We start from the raw sequence: 21004 nt of genomic DNA on the forward strand, positions 1-21004 counted from the left end.
TCACGCACGCTGTAAAATATGAACATATATTAATACATGAATATTTGAAAAGGAGTGGGAAGAAGTTTACAGTTATCTTATCCCACCCCTTCTCCGTAACTCATTTTAATTAAGCTTCCTTAGCCATAATTGTTATTAATAACATTTTGTTTATTATTATTATTCATTATATATATATAAATATATATACATATATTTTAAATGTATCCAAATATATAATTTTCTACAACTAAAATGTATTACTTATATGTTCATATAAAATTTAAACTTTAATTTCTTGCAATTTTCTCACTAAATAAATAATGTAAGCATTCATGAATTAATATATATATATATATATATATTAGAGCTGGGACTTTAATGCATTAATGACAATTAATTAATTACAGAAAAAATAACGTGACAAAACAAATAACGCAGTGTATCGCAATTTATTTTGCAGGAGCGTTGCTCATTGCATGAGTTCTCAGCCCATTATACTGACGCACAGTACACAACACGGGAGAAATTAAACCGATAACAAGCTAGATGATGAGTTGCTGCACGGTTGTGTGCAAATTGTGCAAGAAATAATCTGCCTCCCACCGGAGCTCTTCAGCCTCTGCTCCCACCCCAATGGCGAACATGGTGCAGGTAACGTTAGCACAGACAACAATGCTGGGAGGGATTGTCATTAGTTGATGGATCATTTTTGTTTCTGAAAACATGGGAGAAAAAGCACTCTATGTTAAACTGTTGAATTTATGCCAAGGATATTATTCTAAATATTTATACAATGTTTTCTTGAATATACCGTACTAAGCACTGTTTTATATTTATAACCAAAACAAATGTGTAAGATGTAAACATTTACAAAAAGTTAAGTGCTCACTGATAAAAATAAACACACATTTTGTTGTTTAAACTCATTGATGTGTCTATTCATTAAGTCATATACCAAAATCCAGTTAATGCAATTACTCGTGAATAATTAATTAGAAAGCCTCTAATTATTTGATACATTTTTTAATCGTGTCCCCCCCACTAATATATATATAAATCACTATTGATATATTATAGTATTAAAACTAACTAAGTCAGAAATTCACCAAAAAATAATAATTAGAAAAAACATAACATAATAGTGATGAAAGCTGATTCGAGGGGGCCCCTGTGAATTTTTGCCTTTGGCCCCAACAGACTCTAGAATCGCCTCTGCTGTCTAGTAAAGTCCTGCTCGATGTAAAACACGAAGAAGAAGTAAAGTCACACAAACACGTACTCAAATGTTATCCCATATCTGTGAATGCAATCGTGATGCTCCACATAAACCGCGGAAGCAGGACGGGTTTGGTATCTTGACATCTCTGGCCAACCCGACTCCTCACTCACCATAAACCGTGAAAGAGTGTTGAGGGCTGGGAGGGAGCAGCAGAGCAGCGGCTGAGTCCGAAACAGTAATGAGTGACCGCTATAGCTTCATGTCAACCACACAGACGTGACCGAACTAGCGAGAGCGGAAATCTTTCGCAGCGAAGAGGGAGAGAGAGAGAGAGAGAGAGAGAGAGATAGAGAGAGCGAGATAGAGAGAGAGAGGGAGCGAGAGAGAGGGTGAGAGAGAGAGAGGTCGCAGGAAGGGATACTGGACTGTATTTCCTTTCCGTTTGAACCGGCCAAATATTTATATCGGTTTGAGTTTTACCCATTTTTTACTTTAAGGCGCTGGTGAATATCAGCTTGTAGAAGGTTAGCTACAGGAGCCACCGCCATCTCCTCTCAGTCGGAGCGGCCGCCGTGTCTTCCACACCATGGGGAACGCTGCCACCGCCAAGAAGGGCAACGAGCTCGAGAGCGGTGAGTTCGGCTTTTTATGTGTTTATGTCGCATTTCCGACGTTATGACACTTATCAAGCCTTCCTCAACGAATGCAAGTGAAGCTAACGTTAGCCTTGTTACAACACCAAAAACTGTCCAGGCAAGGGTAGGGCCGTCCGTCATCCCCCCGCACTGTTATGTTATCCCACCAGGGCTGCAAACACTTTCGCCCTTTAGTTGACCATAAATGACCATGCAGGAACTAGTTTGTGGGATTATTGCACGTAAAATTTGCACCAAGTTAAGTTAGCTAATAACAAGAAGACCCCGTGGATGTTGTGTTTTTTTTCTTGGCTGCAAGGGGGGTGGGTTAGGGGGGGCACTGACAGTGTTAACAGCCTATTAAAGCCTGTTACAGAGCCGTGAAAGCAATGCTTATCGATAAATTCCCCCATTATTGAGGATTTCGCGCGTTTAATGGCTGTTTGCATGCCAACTGGAGCACAAGAGGGATCAAGCTTGGATGGCCAGCTAGCCTGCTAACTTTAGCTATGAGGGGGGATTAGCCCTCAGAAGGCCCCTGTCATGCATTGCCTCTTGATAGTGGTAGCTTCTCAGGCCTGTAAGTTGCACATACACAGTTAACCGTGGTCGCTTCCTATCTAAAGCTATAGATAATGGCTAAACGTCTCTAGCATCACCTCATCATCTCTCCTGTGGTTTCATCCTTTCCTCATGTCATTAACAATCAGGATGTGGCTCTTACTGTATGTTATTTAGCTACAGCTAGCTGTATCAGACGAAAGAAACTTTGCACTGATGATGTTAAATCTGCAGCAATCAACCACAAAGCCATGAGTAATTATTATAAATAGCCTATAAGTTGTACTTGAAGGCAGTGTGGGACTGTTTCTGCCTCAGGCATCTCTGCCACATTTTTATTCTTGGCTACATAAACAAAGCTTTCCCCTCTGTGCAGCACTCTGACCAAATATGGTGAAGAAATGACAAATGCCCTCTTTCCATTCATAAAACTAGGAACTACTACTGTCTTCCCAGCATATGCACACACACTCAGTCAAACACACTTAAATTGTGGCACTTGGGCTTATTTAGAGCCCCCTTCTAATCTTGCTGTGGTAGGGGTTCATTAAGGCTCACTTCTCACATTCAGCTCGTCATTGACTGGAGCAGCTTGTCATCAGACCTTCGTCAGAGGATAAGGGGTATTACAAGCTTTGACGTAACTAGGCCTAGGCCAGCGTTACTTTGCGCTCGTATACTTTGATGTGTGCAGGTTGTCATCATTGAGTGTCCTGTGTGATAAATCACAAATGTTTCCCTACACCTGGCTGTAAACATAAAAGCTGTAGGTGTTTGTTTTCCCTCTGCAGAATTCATTGCATTTAATGGCCTGAAATCAGTCCCTTGTGCACTGAAATGGTCAACTACTTTTCATGCATTTTTATAATCTTAAAAACATGCAGACCATCTGTGTTCAGTTACATGCTTAGTTTGTTTAAAGTTGTGCTACTTTATGATGGAGTGAATACCTTCCTTTGAGATTTATTGACCTGTTGAGAGAGAGCAGGCAGACACAGTGATCAATGCCAACCAGAGCCACTCAGACAGAGATGATCAGATCATCATAGTTCCCATACTGGCAAGCATTTCTTTTGAGTGTAACTATGATCCCTAGTTCCTGCGCTTAGGCGAACTGTTAAACCTGTTTAAGCTGACACTGTGCTCTGAGCTGCAGATTTGTCTGGAGTGTAGCCGCTCTGACAATTCGACCTGGTTACCTACAGTGCTGTTTATAAACTAGAGTACCTGTGTTTACTGTATATAGCTGCCGTTAGTTGGAACAGCACCAAGGTAGTCACACTTGCACTGGGAGATTAAACAGCTGCCATCGTGACACATATTTTAATTCACCATGCCCATGTATTGTGTTTCACTCTCTAGTGCACAGACCAACATAACCATGTTATGCTTGTCTGGATTTTTGCATTGCTTTCAGGAAGGGTTGGTCAACTGTGCTAGCGTGGGACCATTTTGTTTGTCCCTCTAGGTACACAATTGCTGTGTCCCAAGTCTCGCACTGCAGTGCTGACATACGTGCACTGTGTGTCCTATGTACTGACACGATCGGTGCACTCAATTTCCCCAGTAAGTGCTATCTCCAATCACACACTGCCGCCCCGCACTTACCGGAAATTATGATTGTATTTCTTCTTCTTTTTATTTTTCCAAAAGCTTTTCCAACAACTCTTCTGACTTCGCAAACTGCCAAAAATCCTTGAGATCCTATTTTGACATTTATAAAGTGAATCTAGTTTTTGCCACTCCGTCGCGCTGTTGTTCCGCCATTTTCCAGTTCGAATTAAGTGTGCAATTTGGGACACAGCAAATGATGGAGAGATGTTTGTGTGAATAAAAGGTACTCGTATTTTTTTAACTGTTAAAACTAATGCCAGTCACACACAACATGAGAATCAAGTTAATTTGGGGCCTGATTTGCCTCTCCCGACACTCGTCAGCAAAGCCCCGAATTTTTCTAAAAAAAGTTGTGCAAGACCATTGCCTGATATCAGACAGAATTGTCAACTAGTTACACTCTATTTTTCTTTAGGAAAATATGCTTTGGCAGGATGCTTTGTCTTCTCCTCTTTGGCCGCCAGTAGAGTCGCCATGAAACTGCAGACCTAATGGTCTGCACGGTGCAGGGTACCCGGAGTTATTAGGATCCATTTGTGGTACAACTAGCCACAACTCCTGCCTGTGTGCCACCAAAAGTAATGTTAGTCTATGAAAGCTGCGTGAAGTGTAGCTCCACATACTGTTGGCAAATTTTGGTTGATTTATTATTATAACACTCTTTTAATACACAAATTGACGGAACTTACATGCTCACATTTCACTGGAATTATATTTTATATGGCTTAATGTGACAAATTTATTGACTGGGTTCTAGAAGATTGTGATTGCCACTCTGACGTTTCATAGAACAAATAATCGCTAAAATAAAAATCAGGTTAATCAATAACGAAAATACTGTTAGTTGCAGTTCTACACAAGACAAACAAAAGAGCAGCACTCCTCACAATGGAGAAGCTGAAACAAGGAAATGTTTGGCATTTTTGCTTGAAAAATGACATAAATACAGATTGTTTTTCTGTCAATTAATAATTGTTTCAACTATTTTTCAAATTTCAAAGCTATTACAGGAAGAGAGGTTGTCAGATAAAGATGCAGGAATAAAAGCCCTCGTAAGCTGCAGCAAACTCTAAACTCTAAAAATAGGTTTTGAATGGTTTGTTCTCTAGTATGCAGTGTTATCCTGTCAATCTGACCTAATATGCACGACTGAATTTCTGCTACATGGCATTTTGGTACACCCATTCTTCAAATACCGCAGTCGACAGGCAGTTTCTGTTTTAAATTCCTCAGGTGAATGTCAACTCTGTTTTCATTCTAGTCACTTTTATTCACTACATATGCTTCGTGTTTGTTGATCTGTTATACTTGTTATGTACATGAACTCTATATTTCTCTCTGTCTTCTCTTCTGTATCATCCCATCCATGTGGGTGATTGTTCCTGCAAAACCTTGGTGATCAATAGAGACTTTTGGTATGCTCATTCCTCCAAAAGATGACCAGAATGGCAGAACGGCATTGGTCTCATTGTGACTACTTGTTAGATGTGCTTGCTTTTTATTGTGTGCTTTGATAATAAGTCAGTGTTTTTGTTATCCACATTCTCTCAATCTGGATTTCTCATACATTGGTTCGTCTTTGCTTCCCATTTTTTATGCTGTGTTTAATAGCCTTCTCCCAAACAGTATTAAGTGATGCACAAGATGCTCAGAGAAACTTCCCCTGTAAGAGTGTTTTGTCCCCCTTCCCCTTTTGAATAAGGCTACTAAATAACAGAGATAAACTGAGTGTTTTGGCATGCATCACTAGTCTGCCTGTCTTTGGTGTCGTTGTCTTGTGTTTGTGTTTTTTTTTGTGATCTTCAGAGCAAAGTTTGTGATATTTTTAGTAACCCATTTAATGTATATCCAGATGAGAGTTGACTTTGCCCATGTTCTTCTCCGCTGACTAACAGTCTAATTTCCTTTTCCGACATGTCTTCCTTTTCCCTTCTAGTACAATAGCATTTGGCCTTTTTTGCCAGTTTAATCTAAAAGCCTAATGTGTTTTTATGCCAACAACCCAGTTTGTTTCACCAGACGAGCGATATGCTAATCCGTCTTTGCTCTTTGCTCTTTAGTGAAAGAGTTTCTAGCCAAAGCCAAAGAAGATTTCTTACGGAAATGGGAATGCCCACCGCAGGTAAGGATGATGAAAACTTGAACTCAACATTTTTGATTGCTGTGTCCACAGAACAGGCTAATGCGTTGTTATTTTCGTAGAGCACAACGTGCCTAGATGACTTTGAACGATTAAAGACCCTCGGTACCGGCTCATTTGGAAGAGTCATGCTGGTGAAACATAAAGGAACAGAGCAATACTTTGCCATGAAAATACTGGACAAGCAAAAGGTAAGTGGGAGCATGTGTCAAGCCTCATTCTCAACTAAACAATAGTGTGTCGACATGACACCTGAGCAGTAACGCTTACTACAAATGCCTTCTTATCACCCTAGAAAATATGTTAGAACTCGTTCTTGATGGTTACTAGGGAAGTAAAATAAATAAATAACTAAAAGCCGCCTTTTCTTTCAGTGCCTGCTATCTTTGTTGCTAGTGTAAGCGAGATTTGCCCGACAAGGTCATCTTATCTCTTTTTTTATTTGTCAGGTGGTGAAACTCAAGCAAATAGAACACACGCTAAACGAAAAGAGAATATTACAGGCTGTGAGCTTCCCTTTTCTCGTCAAACTTGAGTATGCGTTTAAGGTACAGTGTGCTTTTTTAAAAGTTTTTATTTAGTAACTGATATTACTTTATTCAGTTTTGGAGCATAGTCCAAGTGTCTTTTTTACTTTTCTCAGGACAACTCCAATTTGTACATGGTGATGGAGTATGTTCCAGGAGGAGAGATGTTCTCACACCTTAGACGAATTGGAAGGTTCAGGTGACTATCTCACTGTACCTGTCAACAACTTATAGTATTTAAATACACAGTTTCTCACTGTTGAAATCACCCTTGATTCCATCTTTTATTTTCTGCCGTGTCAAAAAATACATTGATTAGTTCTTGAAATTGCTACCAAGAAGTAACTACCCTTCCTTTTCCCCTTTACAGTGAACCACATGCACGATTTTATGCCGCCCAGATAGTGCTGACATTTGAGTACCTCCATTCACTAGATCTCATATACAGAGATCTGAAACCTGAGAACCTTCTCATTGACCACCACGGCTACATTCAGGTGAGCTAGAACAACAACAAATGAATACGTAATGCCGCTCCGTCTTATAAGTCCACGTTTTGCCCATGTATTGTATATATGCTCCTTAAAGGTGACAGACTTTGGATTTGCCAAGCGGGTAAAAGGCAGGACCTGGACGTTGTGTGGGACACCAGAGTACCTGGCGCCAGAAATCATTCTCAGCAAAGTATGGAGTTTTATTCTTCTATGCCTGAACAGATGGAATAACATATATTTTCAAATCCACAAATGTCACGGTGTTCACTTTCCTTTCTGTACTCAAACAAAAACCTTAAACATATGGCATTTTTGGAGTGTATTGTTGCATGGTTATGTCATTTTTGTTCCTCTAGTAGACGACTGGTTAAACATGGGCCATGTTTAGTAATGTTGAGGTTTTCCAGCACAGTTACAATGGAGTTTTAAAGCAGATACGATGTCATGCTAATTGAAGTGCCCTTATTAAAGTCCGATTTTTTTCTAGACACTCTACAAGAAGAGACACCAATTATTTTTTGGTACACGGTTGCCTCAGTAGACCAATGCAGCAAAAAAACACTCATTGCATGTCTTTGTAAGGGGTACAAATCTCACTTTTTCTCAACTGTACACTATGGTAACAGCTCTCTCTACTGGCAAATAAAGCATATAGCTGCATCATGAAAATGATGAGAAATCACTAGCCAAAGAAGATGAGTCAGCTTGGGAAAACTGTATTACAAAAAGTAAAATAGAAAAGACCAATGTGGCAAATGTATATACACAAATATATTGCAGACTAAGGGTTGATTTTTCATTCAGTTACAGGGTCAAATTAAGATATAAGATAGAAATGTTGATTGCAGGTTTGTGTTTTTTCATACTTTAAATCCTAATTAAGTTGCGTAAGGAGGCATTTGAATGTTCCTTCTGCAATTTAAAAGATGTCTTAACAGGGAAATTCTACATCAGTTATAACGGCCTGTCTTGGATCTTTTTAGGGCTATAACAAAGCTGTGGACTGGTGGGCCCTTGGGGTCCTCATCTATGAAATGGCAGCTGGCTACCCTCCATTCTTTGCTGATCAACCTATTCAGATCTATGAGAAGATTGTGTCTGGCAAGGTAAGCAGGTGTTTAGTTTTTGGATATTTCTTCCTAAAGTCCTTTAATTTGGAACATGCTTCCTACCTGTAGTTTGAGAATGGGTTGGGTCTGGGTGCATGTACAAAACTGGTGGAAATATATTCTGTATTTTTCTTTTTAGGTACGATTCCCGTCCCACTTCAGCTCCGACTTGAAGGACCTGTTGAGAAACCTGCTGCAGGTGGATCTGACCAAACGTTACGGAAACCTGAAGAATGGAGTCAACGACATCAAGGGCCACAAATGGTTTGCCACTACAGACTGGATCGCAATCTACGAGAGAAAGGCAAGACACATTTTGTAGTGACACAAATTAAAAAAAATAGTTAATTAGATGATTTTTCTTTTTCTAGATGTAAAATTCTGAAGCTCCAACTTTATTACTTTACGTGACTCAGTTCCTAGAATGTTATCTGAGCACTGTTCAATCAGTTTCCTTAAATGTTAGCAGTGATTTCACAATTGGCCATTTTTAGCTCCACTGCAGACTGTGAGCTCTCAGTGCAATGTACAGGATGTATAGGATTACAATGATAATGCAATGCATGATTAATCAAAGTAGATCTTTAGCTCAGGCTTGATTCTGTTCAAACCTCATCTTTATACAATCATACCAACTTTAGACTGGCTTTTTCTTGTTAAACGCATCCGTAAATCTGACCATTCCTGCTGTGACTTGTCATGGGATGTAATGCATTTTGTTTCAGGACCATTTTCATTTACCATTCATGTTCTTCCACTGATTTAGTGTTTCCCCCCTGTGGTTAAGCAATTGTTTGTTGCAAAATGACTGATTACACAAGACAAAATGTTGTGGGATGCTGTGATGTAGAACAATAGCTAGATTTGACATATAAACCAGGATGTCTGTTTTGATTTTCTGGTTTATTTATACCTTTTTATTCAGTGAAAAAAAGGTAGGATTTGCTCATTGAAAGCTGCCAAATGACTATTTTTTGCCTTTTTAGCTCATTCTCCTGTTTTTACATTGTCTTGTTTTGTCTTTACAACAATTATTTTCATTATTGATAATGTTTGAGGTGGAGGCTGATTAAAATTAAAATTATGTTAGGCCTATACTCTACCTTTTTCTTTTTAATGAAGAAAGAAAAGACACATCACATCTGTTTTGAAAAAGGGCAAAGATTCCTTTTTTTTCATAATTTTTAGTCAACTGCAAATTTTGCAAGGAAAATTATAATTTCAATGGCCATCTTTAATCATCAATACATGAAAATACATTTTCAGGATTCATGTTGGCACACTTTTCAAAACATTTTATTGTCCTAAACTTTGCAAATGACCTCAGGTTCAGGTGACTCGGCCTGTACACAAACAACCCAAGTTTGTTTTGGAATTCCAGCTAAAGCCATATCTTTCTGTATCTTTCCACCTTCATTGTCTTCTCTCTGACAGCCAAACACATTACATGTTTAGTAAACACAAAGTTGAGGGAGGTGGACTGACCGTCGTAGAAACAGTACAGTGAAGACTTGCGTTTGTGCCATGTCAAGTTTGGCTTAAAAAAATAAATATGAAAATAACTCTGGGTTCCTTCCTGAAAACATGCAGACTGCACACAGATATGGCATTGACCTTTATTGACAATAGTTTAACCTGATAAAAGGCTCAAGAACTTGAATGCTCAGTAAAAGGTGTATTGTAACATCTCAGTGAAAACAGAATCACAGCTGAGAGGCCCTTATGCTGTTTAATATACTCTGCGAGGTTTTTAATCCATTAAATGTCAAGCAATCACCACATATTAAGGAACATGTGAATGTAGAAATACGTTCGAAGAATTATCTACAAAAAGTGCATCTTTAAAGTGTTCCTAAACAGCTGGTCACAACAGTGGAAATAATCTATTTGTGATAGTTAATCTCAATCATTGATGTCAAGGTTCGGAGGCATATGCAAAACAAAACCCATGACAGCGCATCACTGTTGTCTCTTTTTTGTTTTTACAAACAGCACAGTTATCAATGACACATTAAAAACTGCGTCAGGGAAGAAGAGGAGTGGGCGTTACGCGTTTTACCTTTTTAAAGCTGAGTATGCATGAGATGAACCACTTTGTTCACATTGTTGTTCATCCTAAAGGCTCACGTGTTTATAGTTGTTTGGAATGGCAACACTTGAAGGTGAGACCAAAAGCCTGCTGTCAAGGAAGGGGGGAAGATAATTGTTGCTCTCCTCAAAGAATTTCATTGTGATGCACTCCTTTTTACACGCGTAGGAAGGTGGTTGTGTGAATAAAAAGAAGGCTCGAGAGAGAAGTTCAAATCCTGCATGTTATTTTACCTGGCTGCTGAGTGAAGTGTGTCTGAAAGTTATAAAAATAGTTGGACCTAGTCCCGACATTTAAAGAACACTGGCAGCTTTTAAACTTTAATTCAGTGTATTTTAGCATCCTTCATTCATGCCATTTTGACACTGTAATGTACATTGATTTTGACTGAATTTCTCTGAAAGACGGTTTATCCTTCCTCTGAGAAATAACGACTCTGACTCCTTTCTCTGTCATGGTCGTTCCCGCCTGTCTGTTAAAATATGTATTGCTCTTGTTGTCGCAGGTGGAAGCCCCGTTCATACCAAAGTGCAGAGGCCCAGGGGACACCAGCAACTTCGACGACTACGAGGAGGAGGAAATACGCGTTTCTTTAACAGAAAAATGCGCAAAGGAGTTTGCAGAGTTTTAGGATGCGAGAACATGGATACATCAGGGAAATAAGGGGATCTTTGCACTCTTCTAAAGACTTGGGATGGAGCAGAGACCATCGTTTTTCAGATCTACTTCATAGTCCCTTCATTCCATAAGGCTGAATGAGGTCGCCATGATCCTTGGGTGCCGATAACCTCACTGTCACGTACACCTGCGTATTAAAGCAGACACACCACTCTTTTTCTTTTGTACTTATACACTTTTTTCTTTTTTTTACTTTGAAGCAGTTAGTCTTGGATGTTGTTATCCCCTTTTAAAATGTGATATTTTTCAATTTCTGAGGAAAAACTGAGACAATGGCCAAAAATAGTCCACACATTGTACGTAACTGACTTGTCTATGGCAGTTTGACACAGTTGTGTGTTTTGTGTAGACTATTCGCTCTAGTTGTCAGTGTATATTTAATGGTCTGTTACAAGTCCACATCACATTGGCTATTGTAAAATTCTGACCAGCTTTCTGAGGTAGCATTTGTCCTATGTGCATATCTGTCAGTTTTGTAAGACATTTGAACACGTTGAGTGTTGAAAGCATGACCACATTCGGTGACGCAAGAAGAGAGGTCCTTTTCTTTCTTTGCTTTTTGCCTAGAAAGCCAAGTCCTCAGACCCCCCTCCCTCCCCACAAAAGCATCCATTCACTGTCTTCTTGGTATTCTGACCCAGGCGCAGCAAAGCCAATGCAGAAGATGACAAACATCTTTACATTAGTAAAATTCAAATCCAAATGTTTTTTTGATCCTTTTGGGTCTCTTAGTTAAATGTAAAATTTGTCATTTGCTGTCTAACTGTTCTTTTGTCACTGTGTCTAACATTATAGTCATATTGTTCCTAGATTTCAGGTCTGCTTATAAAGACCCTTTGTTATGAGTCTGTGGAACAATGCGACTTCAGTAAATGGAAAAGAGTGAAATGAAATCCTTTTTTAGGATTGTTATTGAGTGTCATGTTAAGTTGAGAAAGTCAGTGTGAATAGTGTTGCGGCATTTGTGCCTCAACATTGTCGGTGAAACCTTAAAGAAAAGTGCAGAATTTATAATGTATTAAATCAAAGATGTTTTAAAATCTTAAGAAACAGGAACGTAAAAATGCTTAAATACCGTATTCTCCCAGTTACCACACCCAAACCGACTTCTTTGTTTCATTCTTATCAAAGAATGTAGATTTGCAACTTATAGGTATGCATATTTGAAGGCTCAATTTTAAGGTACAGTTTTCCTCACAATACACTGGCTAAAATAAAGACTGCTCCTTTGTATCACATGTAACCCTGTTATTGTTAAACTCATTACATCATACGTATATACATTGTTTCATATATGTTTTTATTTATACACATTAGAGATGCTAATAAATTTTATTTTTAAAAGTGTTGAAGTTGTGTTACTCCCCATGCGTTGTGGGGCTGAAAATTGTGCCTTTCGGTTCGCTATACATGCAATTGTATTACCACAATCAAATCTAATGTATGGTCCAGGGGTTTCCAGCTGTCTCCAGACAAAAACAAGCATTTACTTTGAGACCTTATGCAGATGAGAGCAAAATGTCAACTTTCATCATTGCTAAGATAATCACAGTGCACAATTGGTTACCGACACAATAATCACATTAACACATTTATTAATAAATCAAAAGTACAACAATTACTAAAAAGTGGGTAAATACAGTATCTTTTTAAATTAAGATTTAGTTGCGAATACCAGCCCTTTTTTTGGCAGAAACAATTCATTTACATACATCCAAGAAGCATGAAACTCAAAATGACAATATGAAAGTATCAAAGGTGAGTCTGACTAATAAGTAAATGGAAAAAATAATATTTAAAAACTAATTAACAGGGAGAAAAGTGAAAGAAAAGGGTCCACTTGTAGAGAACTCGGTGTCATGTATACAAATTATTATACAGAATATTAAGGCAATACTTGGCATAAAACTGCATTTTGTTTGTCGAAACGTGGTATTTTTGGGCCTTTTGTTTTGCCGTAGGACTTCCAGTGAGTGGGTTTATGGGTAATGTAGTACAGCGGTAGACACGTGTAGTGGGGGCTTTGCGTTGCTAAGTTTGCGGAAACATGGCGGGCCTGGAGCTGCTGTCTGACCAGGGCTACCGTTTAGATGGACGAAAAGCCACCGAGCTGCGGAAGGTTCAAGCCCGTATGGGTGTGTTCGCTCAGGCGGATGGATCTGCGTATTTAGAGCAGGGGAACACGAAGGCTCTGGCTGTGGTTTACGGTCCGCATGAGGTAAGAAGCAGTGGATGAATGGACGGGTGGGATAGCCAACAGCAACGGCAAATGTTTATAATAGCGGTAAAGCAAGGCAGGGATCATCAGCTGGGCAAACAGACTGTGTGTGTTAGAAGGAGCTTTGCATATGTCTGAAGGAAATGTCATTCAAAGCGATAGCAGGTTAATGCTGCTGTCTTGGACAGTCCGGTATGTTTTGAACATGAACACTATCAGTACTGTCCATCACAAGTTAGCCTACCGTAGCCTACATCAGTGGTTCCCTAAACTGTTCTGCAGTGCCCCCCTTTTGCATATAAAAAATATATTACTCCATTACCCACAGTTGTACTGGTGTAATCAAGGACCAGAAATGTCACGTCATGTTTTTTTTATTTTTGAAAAAAACTTTAAGATAAGATATTCCTTTTATAAGTCCCACAGTGGGGACATTTCTTATTCGCAGCAACAAAGGGGGATAGCACACATAGAGGAAGCATCTATAACAATAACTTGTAGAAAAAATATAGAAAATGTAAAAATACAAGAATAACAGGAACAATATATACAGATTTTTTATTTTTTTTTATTGTATTTAATTTGTACAATATTAAAATACAAACCTATAGGAAGAAAATTCCCCAAAATACATCTGCATTCTGGAGTTGTGAAATTTGCTAATATGCAATTAATACCTTAGTTAGTGCAATGAACTACGTTCCAGTGTTTAATCATAACTTGCTTTAAAATGATTTATTTGGGCAATGTAGTTTTCCAGTCTAACATGATGGTTAATGATAATATTGAATTAACAACCAGCTCTACTTCAGGAACAGCACCTAATATCTTGATTGCTACGTTAAATGGGGGAAGGCCTAAAGAGATGTTTGTCACCCCTATAGATACGAGGTTCACGCAGCCGGATCCGTCATGATCGAGCTGTTATCAACTGCCAGTACAGCATGGCCACATTCAGTACGGCGGAGAGGAAGAGGCGACCACACGGGGACCGCAAGTCTACTGAGATGAGCCTCCACCTCAAGCAGACGTTTGAAGCTGCTGTAATGACCCAGCTCTACCCTCGCTCTCAAATAGACATCTACGTCAAGGTGAATGTTTAACAGTGCAGGTGGATTTGATGTGTTGGGATCCCCATCATGGGAACAATCCTAATCATTTTACATAAAATTATTTCCAAACAGATTCTGCAGTCAGACGGAGGGAACTACAGCGTGTGTGTGAATGCTGCCACTCTGGCGGTGATTGACGCCGGCATCCCCATGCGGGACTACGTGTGCGCCTGCACGGTCGGGTTTGTGGATGAGACGCCCCTCGCTGACCTTTGCTACGCAGAGGAAAGTGGTGGAGTGAGCTCTCTGGCCTTGGCGCTGCTCCCCCGGGGCGGACAGATCGCTCTGCTGCAGATGGACGCCAGACTACATCAGGATCACTTAGAAGCTTTGATTGAAGCCGCCATGACAGCTTGTAAAGGTGTGAGCAAGGTGCTGGATGAGGTGGTGCGACAACATCTCAAAGAAGTGTCTGTGCTCTCTGGAGAGTGATGCAGGGAGGAAGGGTGAACACCTAGACTGCGGTTTTGGTTGCAGACTGGAAAATGTTATTGGACTGATCGGAGAGGAATGATTGTAGAGTCTTGGAGTGAATGTTTTTTTTATGTATTCATGACAATTATACTTTTGTACAGTATATGTGTGGTGAAGCTGACAATAAAATGTGTCAACCCTGCATCATTTGTGTGTTGCTTGTTAATTTGTGAGGCGTTGCATTTAAGTCACAATCCTCAACCTTAATGCGGACACTACAAAATCCATCCATCCATCCATTATCTTTAACCGCTTGTTCCTAACGGGTCCCGATGGGCCGGAGCCGATCCCAGCTGACATTGGGCGTGGGGCAGGTTACACCCTGGACAAGACGCCGGTCTATTGCAGGGCACATAGAGACAGACGGAGACAGACAACCATTTACACTCAGATTCACACCTATGGCAATTTAGAGTAGGCAATTAACCTATTACATGCATGTCTTTGGACTGAGGGAGGTAGCTGGAGAACCCGGAGAGAACCCAAGCAGACACAGGGAGAACATGCAATCTCCACACAGAAGAGCCACAGCCCAGACTTGCACCCTCTTGCTGTGAGGAGATGGTGCTAACCACCGGGCCGCCCGACACTAGAGAATACAATATTATCATAAAAGTCATGAATGGTTTTAGAGGCTGTTAAATGTTCACATTAAAAGAAATTCTGTCAGTAAAATTTGGCCTTAAATACAAGGAAACCACACAATAGCTGAGGCAGGGCACTATAATAACCTTAGATTAAAAATGAATAAATTAATTTGTTTATATCTCTGGGACAATTTAATCTAAAAAGATGAGAATTTATTTTTTCATTTGTATTATCTTTCATCCTTTTGTGATTCGTTATTTGTTTTTTTTGTTTATCTGAACATTTTTATTATTCACCATTTCTTGAACGGAAGTCAGTCCGCCGCATGAATGTTCCCGCAGGAACAAGGAAATTGAAAACAGTAGCAACGGTTGTAGTGAACAAGCACCACCTCTGCAGGTGGATGTAACCTGGAAAGAGGTATGTCTTCATACATATTATATGAAATTTTAAAAAATGAACCATGTAACCTTAATTCATTTTCTCCTTTAAATAGGAAAACAGTTTAAATAATTTTAACGGTAACCATCTCGCTAAGCCGGCAGCCCAGCTAGCAGCAGGCTAACCGCAGCTGTCAGATCCTCTGACAATGGGTGGCAATAAAACGATTTCTCAGCTTGATGAATGAGGACACTTAAGGAGCTGCATTAAAATATTGAGCCGTTAGATTTAGATACAACTCATGATACCCATCTTTGCGGTTATCTGCCTAAGTAATATTTGATCTATCATGACGTATTTTCAAGTGTAGTTGTAATAAATATATGTTGCCTTCAGGGTCCAGTGTATCCAGGATTTACGTCACGACGGACAACAACATGGGTCTGCTGTCTGACCCAAACAGGAGACAGGCTTTGATCGGCCTGCTAACCCGCTTTAATGCCCCAATCTGGTGAGATATCACTGAAATATTAATGTGCCTAAACAAAAACCTCAAAAGCACCAGACCAAACCAATGCAAATATATTATTTCACTACCCAATATTCACATATGTTTATAACTCATAAGATTACTGTCTTTTCTTTCCATCATCCATCTAAGTGTGGTCTGTTACATGGCGGGTGTGGCCTGGTTCATGGGGTTAGCGTTTGAGCCGTTCACCCTGCGGACATACATGTCAGAGAATGCCATGGGCTCCACCATGGTGGAGGAGCGCTTTCCAGCGGGGGAGAGGGCGCTGGCTACAGGCAGAGAATTTTCAGCTCATAAGAAGAAAGCAGGGTAAGAAACGCAAAGAAGGAAGACACTACAAGAATGAAAAAGTTAGCTCATGTCACTGATTTGGACTGTTTTTCAAGAGCACGGAGAGTATGGACTGATCTGTGCCAAAATAGGTTGTGATATTATGAACAGCCCATGGTTATTTTGCAGCTTCAGACAAGTGTGCGCTATCACACTATTTACACATTAAGTCTGAACTTGTCTTAGTCTTTTTACAGTTGGATTGGATTATAAAAGTTTCCGAGTGTGTCTTTAGACTTTGCATCTACGTAAGTCTAATAATATTTGCCCTATTCCACCAGTCTGACGTGACCAGTTGTTTCTCTGCAGTGGGATGCCAGTGGATTGGCTGGTGAAGACCATGCAGGCTCGAGGGCTGGAAGTATTTACCCAGAGGTTCTCTCGCACGCTGCCCTTCCCTGATGAAAACAAAGAAAGATATGTAAGTGTATGATTGAAGATCATATGTATTTATGATTTCCCTCAAATATCTGCTCTCAACAAGAGACTGACTGGTATTCATTTTTTTCCTATGTATAATCCATTGCTCCTCTTCATCTCACTCCCTCGTCTCAGATTGTATTAGGCACAAATGTATATGGTATCCTTCGGGCCCCTAGAGCTCCGCGCACTGAAGCCCTGGTGCTGAGTGCCCCCTGCAGTCCAGGCGATAACAACAACCAGGCAGTGGGGCTGCTACTTGGCTTGGCACAATACTTCAGGAGTGAGTACAGAACCCCCAGCGCTCTCTTCATCTTTTTGAACCACATTCATTTCTTGTTTTAATGACCCCTGTGTTCCTCTAAAGATCAGGTTTACTGGGCCAAGGACATCATCTTCCTCGTGAATGAGCATGATCTGATTGGTATGCAGGCCTGGCTGGAGGGCTACCACCACACCAACACCACAGGTAATTAACAATAATCACCCAGTTACAAAACACATCAACAAGTATCCCTGAATGTCCTGAATCATCCTCATACGAGACTGCATTCCTCAGTTGACTTTTCTTTCTGTAATGGTGCGTCTAGGTATGGACTTGTCTCCACTTCAAGGGCGCGGCGGTTCGATCCAGGCAGCTCTGTCCCTGGAGCTCAGCAGTGATGTCATCACCAGTTTGGACTTGGTACTGGAAGGCCTCAACGGTCAGCTCCCCAACCTGGATTTAGCAAACCTCTTCTACGCCTTCTGTCAGAAGATTGGAGTCCTTTGCACCACCCAGGGCAAGGTAAAGGCTTGTGACGAGATGTAGTAGAAACTGGACACATTTCTGTGTTTGTTGAGCAGGATGATTACATTACCAAAGGCTATCTTGGTTTTTATTTTTATTTTTTCTCCGGATGTTTCTATAGCTGCAGAGGAATGACTGGGACAGTGTGTCCGGCTACAGCCACGCAGTCCAGACAATGATGCTCATGGTGATGAAGCAGGCCAGTGGGCGGCCTTGGGGGGATCACGGCCTTTTCCTGCGATACCACATTGAGGCTGCCACCATCAAAGGAATTAACAGTTTCCGTCAGTACAAGACTGACACCACCACCATTGGCAGGTCAGAGCAACTGTTTGTAAATAATGTTTATGTGTGTTTGTTTTTTTTCCAGATCTTACCTTCATAACACGCTTCTTTTTGGTTTCTGTTTTAATGAATGACCTCTAGGCTCCTGGAGGGAATGTATCGTAAGCTGAATAACCTCCTGGAGCGCCTACATCAGTCATACTTTTTCTACCTCATGCCGTCCCTCTCTCACTTCGTCTCCATTGGTTACTACATGCCAGCCTTTGGCCTTCTCGCTGTCATCCTGCTGCTTCGTGTATCCTTTTACAAGTAGCTTCTGTTTGATTTGATCTAAAAAAAAATGTGATGGAGATAAGTGCAGGAATCCTGCGCAGCATGTAGACCTACCCTGAATACAACCCATGTTATTGATGGCACAATGTTCTTGATAGGAGCTTGATTGTCAGACTTGCCCTTGACTATGATACAGGCCTTAGAACTATGGGTTCAACTCACATCCCCACCACCAGGAACAGAAGATGGAGTAGCTGACACTGAGCAGGTAAGACAAGCATTGTGACAAACGAGTCAGAAATTAAACTTAAACTTATTATGAGTCTATTAAATCAGCACTTTAATCAAATCCGCTTCCTTTCAGATGTCCAGTCCAGGAGTGCTGTCAGTGCTGACTCCTCTGGTGATCAGCCATCTGACTGGAGCAGCTCTGTACATTCTGCCTGTCAGTTTTCAGGAGATAGCTGTGGAGCACTTCCCAGTGTCTGAGACTGAGGCTGTGGTCCTGACAGCTATTGCTGTTTACACAGCAGGCCTGGCTTTGCCTCATAACACACACAGGTACCTATAACACTCAGATTCAGATGTTTGGCTTAAATATATATATATATTTTTTTTTTTTCTATATACCCTTTTTTAAACCTTTAAAACCCTTTTTAAACATTGTGTGACATGCTAAAAACCTTATTGACACCTGAGCCTTTATCTACACTGTCAACTAGCTGAAAATAACCACAGCGTGCACAGAAGTTAGCCGAAACCAAGAAGAACCAAGCTAGTTGAGACATTGTGAAGCGTGTACAACCTTAAGAGCGCTGTGACGCTAAAGCTATTTGTCATTGCTGTGTGTTAAAGGCTCCTGTCAGGCGGGGGGACGGAGCAGGGCTGGAAAGTGCTGAAGTTGGTAGCTGTGCTGTACCTGGCCGTGCTGTTGGGTTGCACCGCCCTCATCAACTTCTCCCTGGGCTTCATCCTGGCTCTCACCCTGGTGCCCGTGGCTGCCTTCGTCACACCCCACGTGCCAAAGTAATACACCCGCACAGGCTCTTTGGTCTTAGCTCTGTACTGCCATGTGTTAGTCAACTGAGAGTAAAACCTTACTCTCCTCCTCTTCTCCCCTTAGGGTTCTATCAGCCTTCATCCTGGTCATCCTCAGCCCAGCCTGCACGCTCCTCTTTTCTGTCTTTTTCTTCCAAGAGCTGCAGGAAATGCCCGTCAGCTTCATCGACGGTTGGATGCTTTACCTGTCCGTCATCTCGCAGGGCATCCTGGACCACTTCCTGTACGGCTCTCTGGTGTACCCGCTCATAGCCCTGCTGGTCTATCCTTGCTGGCTGCTCTTCTGGAACATCCTCTTCTGGAATTAAATGCCAAGTCATACAGGACTACCGAAGGCTTTCATGGGGAGAAAAAAAAATCCTCTGAGGTGTTCTCACGTTTGCCTTCACTGGGAGGAATGTGAATGACGGGTAAATCCACTAGAGAGATTGGGGATAAAAAGAGGAATATCTAGTTTACTTGGAAAGACATGGGACTCCATTTTTTGGACTTTTTTATTGTTTTTTCCTTCTTAAAGCAGAATGGACTGTTTTGTACCATCTCACCTACAATTAATTAAGTGAAGGAGGGGACAATCTTTCCACAAGTAGCTTTAAATGTTCTGGTTGGGTTGCTTTCGGTAAAATCAGTTGTTTTATGGCTATCTTTGTTTGTGGTACAATAAGAAAATGACTCTATTGTTTTTAAGCTCTTGTTTTGTCAGGCAGGATGGTAATGGATGAAAGATGACAGTACCAACATGCTAACATAAAACAGGACATTTTTAGTCGCTCTGCAGTTGGCTGTGGGCATGCACTGTTGGAGCTTATTAACTACGTCAGAAAATCCCAACTCACCAATCAAACTACTATCTGTTATGGGCGGGCATAACCGATGACGACGGTGATTCGCGGTGGAAGATGGCTAGATACATCACCTTGTTCATTGCTCTGACTGGTCGTAGTGCTATCCAATTGCTTGCAGTGGTATTTTGAAATGCTTGTGTTGGTGCCACTCCCTTGAGTTGGGAAGGTCTCATGCTCGTTGCCAGACCCTACGTCTGGATAGATGTGGGTCGGACAAAGGCTGTATTGCAGCTGAAACTACCTGGTTAGTTTGGTTGTCTGCATCTGATGAACAAGCTGCTACTGCATCTAATATTTTTATACTTGTTTTGATAACATTCTTTGAAACCATGTTTATTTCCTATTTATAAATTCCAAATTAAAAGATTAAAAAAACTTTACTGTTTTAAGCATGATTATGTACTTAATCCAACAAGAAGTCAAAACCTTCAATGTTTTAGCATTCACGTGATGAAGACAGTTGTGTGATCAGAGTTGGTTGTGTTAGGATTAAAATACTGACAATATAATGGCATTTAATTTGGGTTTAATAACACACAACAATGAAACATCGGGTTCCTAGTTATAATTATGACTTGGATATTGACATGAACGTTCAAAGCTACCATAACTTCAATGAGATGGATGTTGTCATAGTCCCCACATCTTG

General features: G+C 40.6%; 3 protein-coding genes across 3 annotated transcripts; all 3 read left to right on the forward strand.

Annotated features, from left to right (window-relative positions):
* The first annotated feature begins 1556 nt into the window (after positions 1 to 1556).
* On the forward strand, positions 1557 to 12395 carry prkacbb (protein kinase, cAMP-dependent, catalytic, beta b). Its single transcript, XM_083928938.1, has 10 exons — positions 1557 to 1833; positions 6072 to 6133; positions 6214 to 6342; positions 6601 to 6699; positions 6795 to 6877; positions 7049 to 7175; positions 7267 to 7362; positions 8156 to 8278; positions 8421 to 8585; positions 10876 to 12395. The coding sequence occupies exons 1-10, from the start codon at positions 1788 to 1790 to the stop codon at positions 10999 to 11001; spliced, it is 1056 nt and encodes a 351-aa protein (XP_083785064.1). The 5' UTR covers positions 1557 to 1787; the 3' UTR covers positions 11002 to 12395.
* Positions 12396 to 13095: 700 nt separating this feature from the next.
* On the forward strand, positions 13096 to 14881 carry exosc4 (exosome component 4; the record flags this gene model as incomplete). Its single annotated transcript, XM_083928505.1, has 3 exons — positions 13096 to 13266; positions 14151 to 14357; positions 14451 to 14881. The coding sequence occupies 3 exons, from the start codon at positions 13096 to 13098 to the stop codon at positions 14808 to 14810; spliced, it is 738 nt and encodes a 245-aa protein (XP_083784631.1). The 3' UTR covers positions 14811 to 14881.
* Positions 14882 to 15810: 929 nt separating this feature from the next.
* gpaa1 (glycosylphosphatidylinositol anchor attachment 1) lies at positions 15811 to 20635 on the forward strand. Its single transcript, XM_083928364.1, has 13 exons — positions 15811 to 15860; positions 16218 to 16332; positions 16483 to 16662; positions 16993 to 17104; positions 17239 to 17386; positions 17471 to 17572; positions 17694 to 17890; positions 18015 to 18211; positions 18320 to 18473; positions 18648 to 18719; positions 18816 to 19012; positions 19307 to 19477; positions 19575 to 20635. Exons 2-13 carry the CDS (start codon positions 16259 to 16261, stop codon positions 19816 to 19818), a joined length of 1848 nt encoding a protein of 615 aa, XP_083784490.1. The 5' UTR covers positions 15811 to 15860; positions 16218 to 16258; the 3' UTR covers positions 19819 to 20635.
* Positions 20636 to 21004: the final 369 nt, after the last annotated feature.

The sequence above is a fragment of the Echiichthys vipera genome, assembly GCF_963691815.1.
Source record: "Echiichthys vipera genome assembly, chromosome: 15".
Lineage (NCBI taxonomy): Eukaryota > Metazoa > Chordata > Actinopteri > Perciformes > Trachinidae > Echiichthys > Echiichthys vipera.

Coding starts and splice junctions, on each gene's coding strand:
- gpaa1 (XM_083928364.1), top strand. CDS start 16,259: ATGGGTCTGCTGTCTGACCCAAACAGGAGACAGGCTTTGATCGGCCTG. Junction 17,105..17,238: donor ATGAAAACAAAGAAAGATAT/GTAAGTGTATGA, acceptor CCCTCGTCTCAG/ATTGTATTAGGCACAAATGT. Junction 18,212..18,319: donor GACACCACCACCATTGGCAG/GTCAGAGCAACT, acceptor AATGACCTCTAG/GCTCCTGGAGGGAATGTATC.
- prkacbb (XM_083928938.1), top strand. CDS start 1,788: ATGGGGAACGCTGCCACCGCCAAGAAGGGCAACGAGCTCGAGAGCG. Junction 1,834..6,071: donor GGGCAACGAGCTCGAGAGCG/GTGAGTTCGGCT, acceptor TTTGCTCTTTAG/TGAAAGAGTTTCTAGCCAAA. Junction 7,363..8,155: donor CAGAAATCATTCTCAGCAAA/GTATGGAGTTTT, acceptor GGATCTTTTTAG/GGCTATAACAAAGCTGTGGA.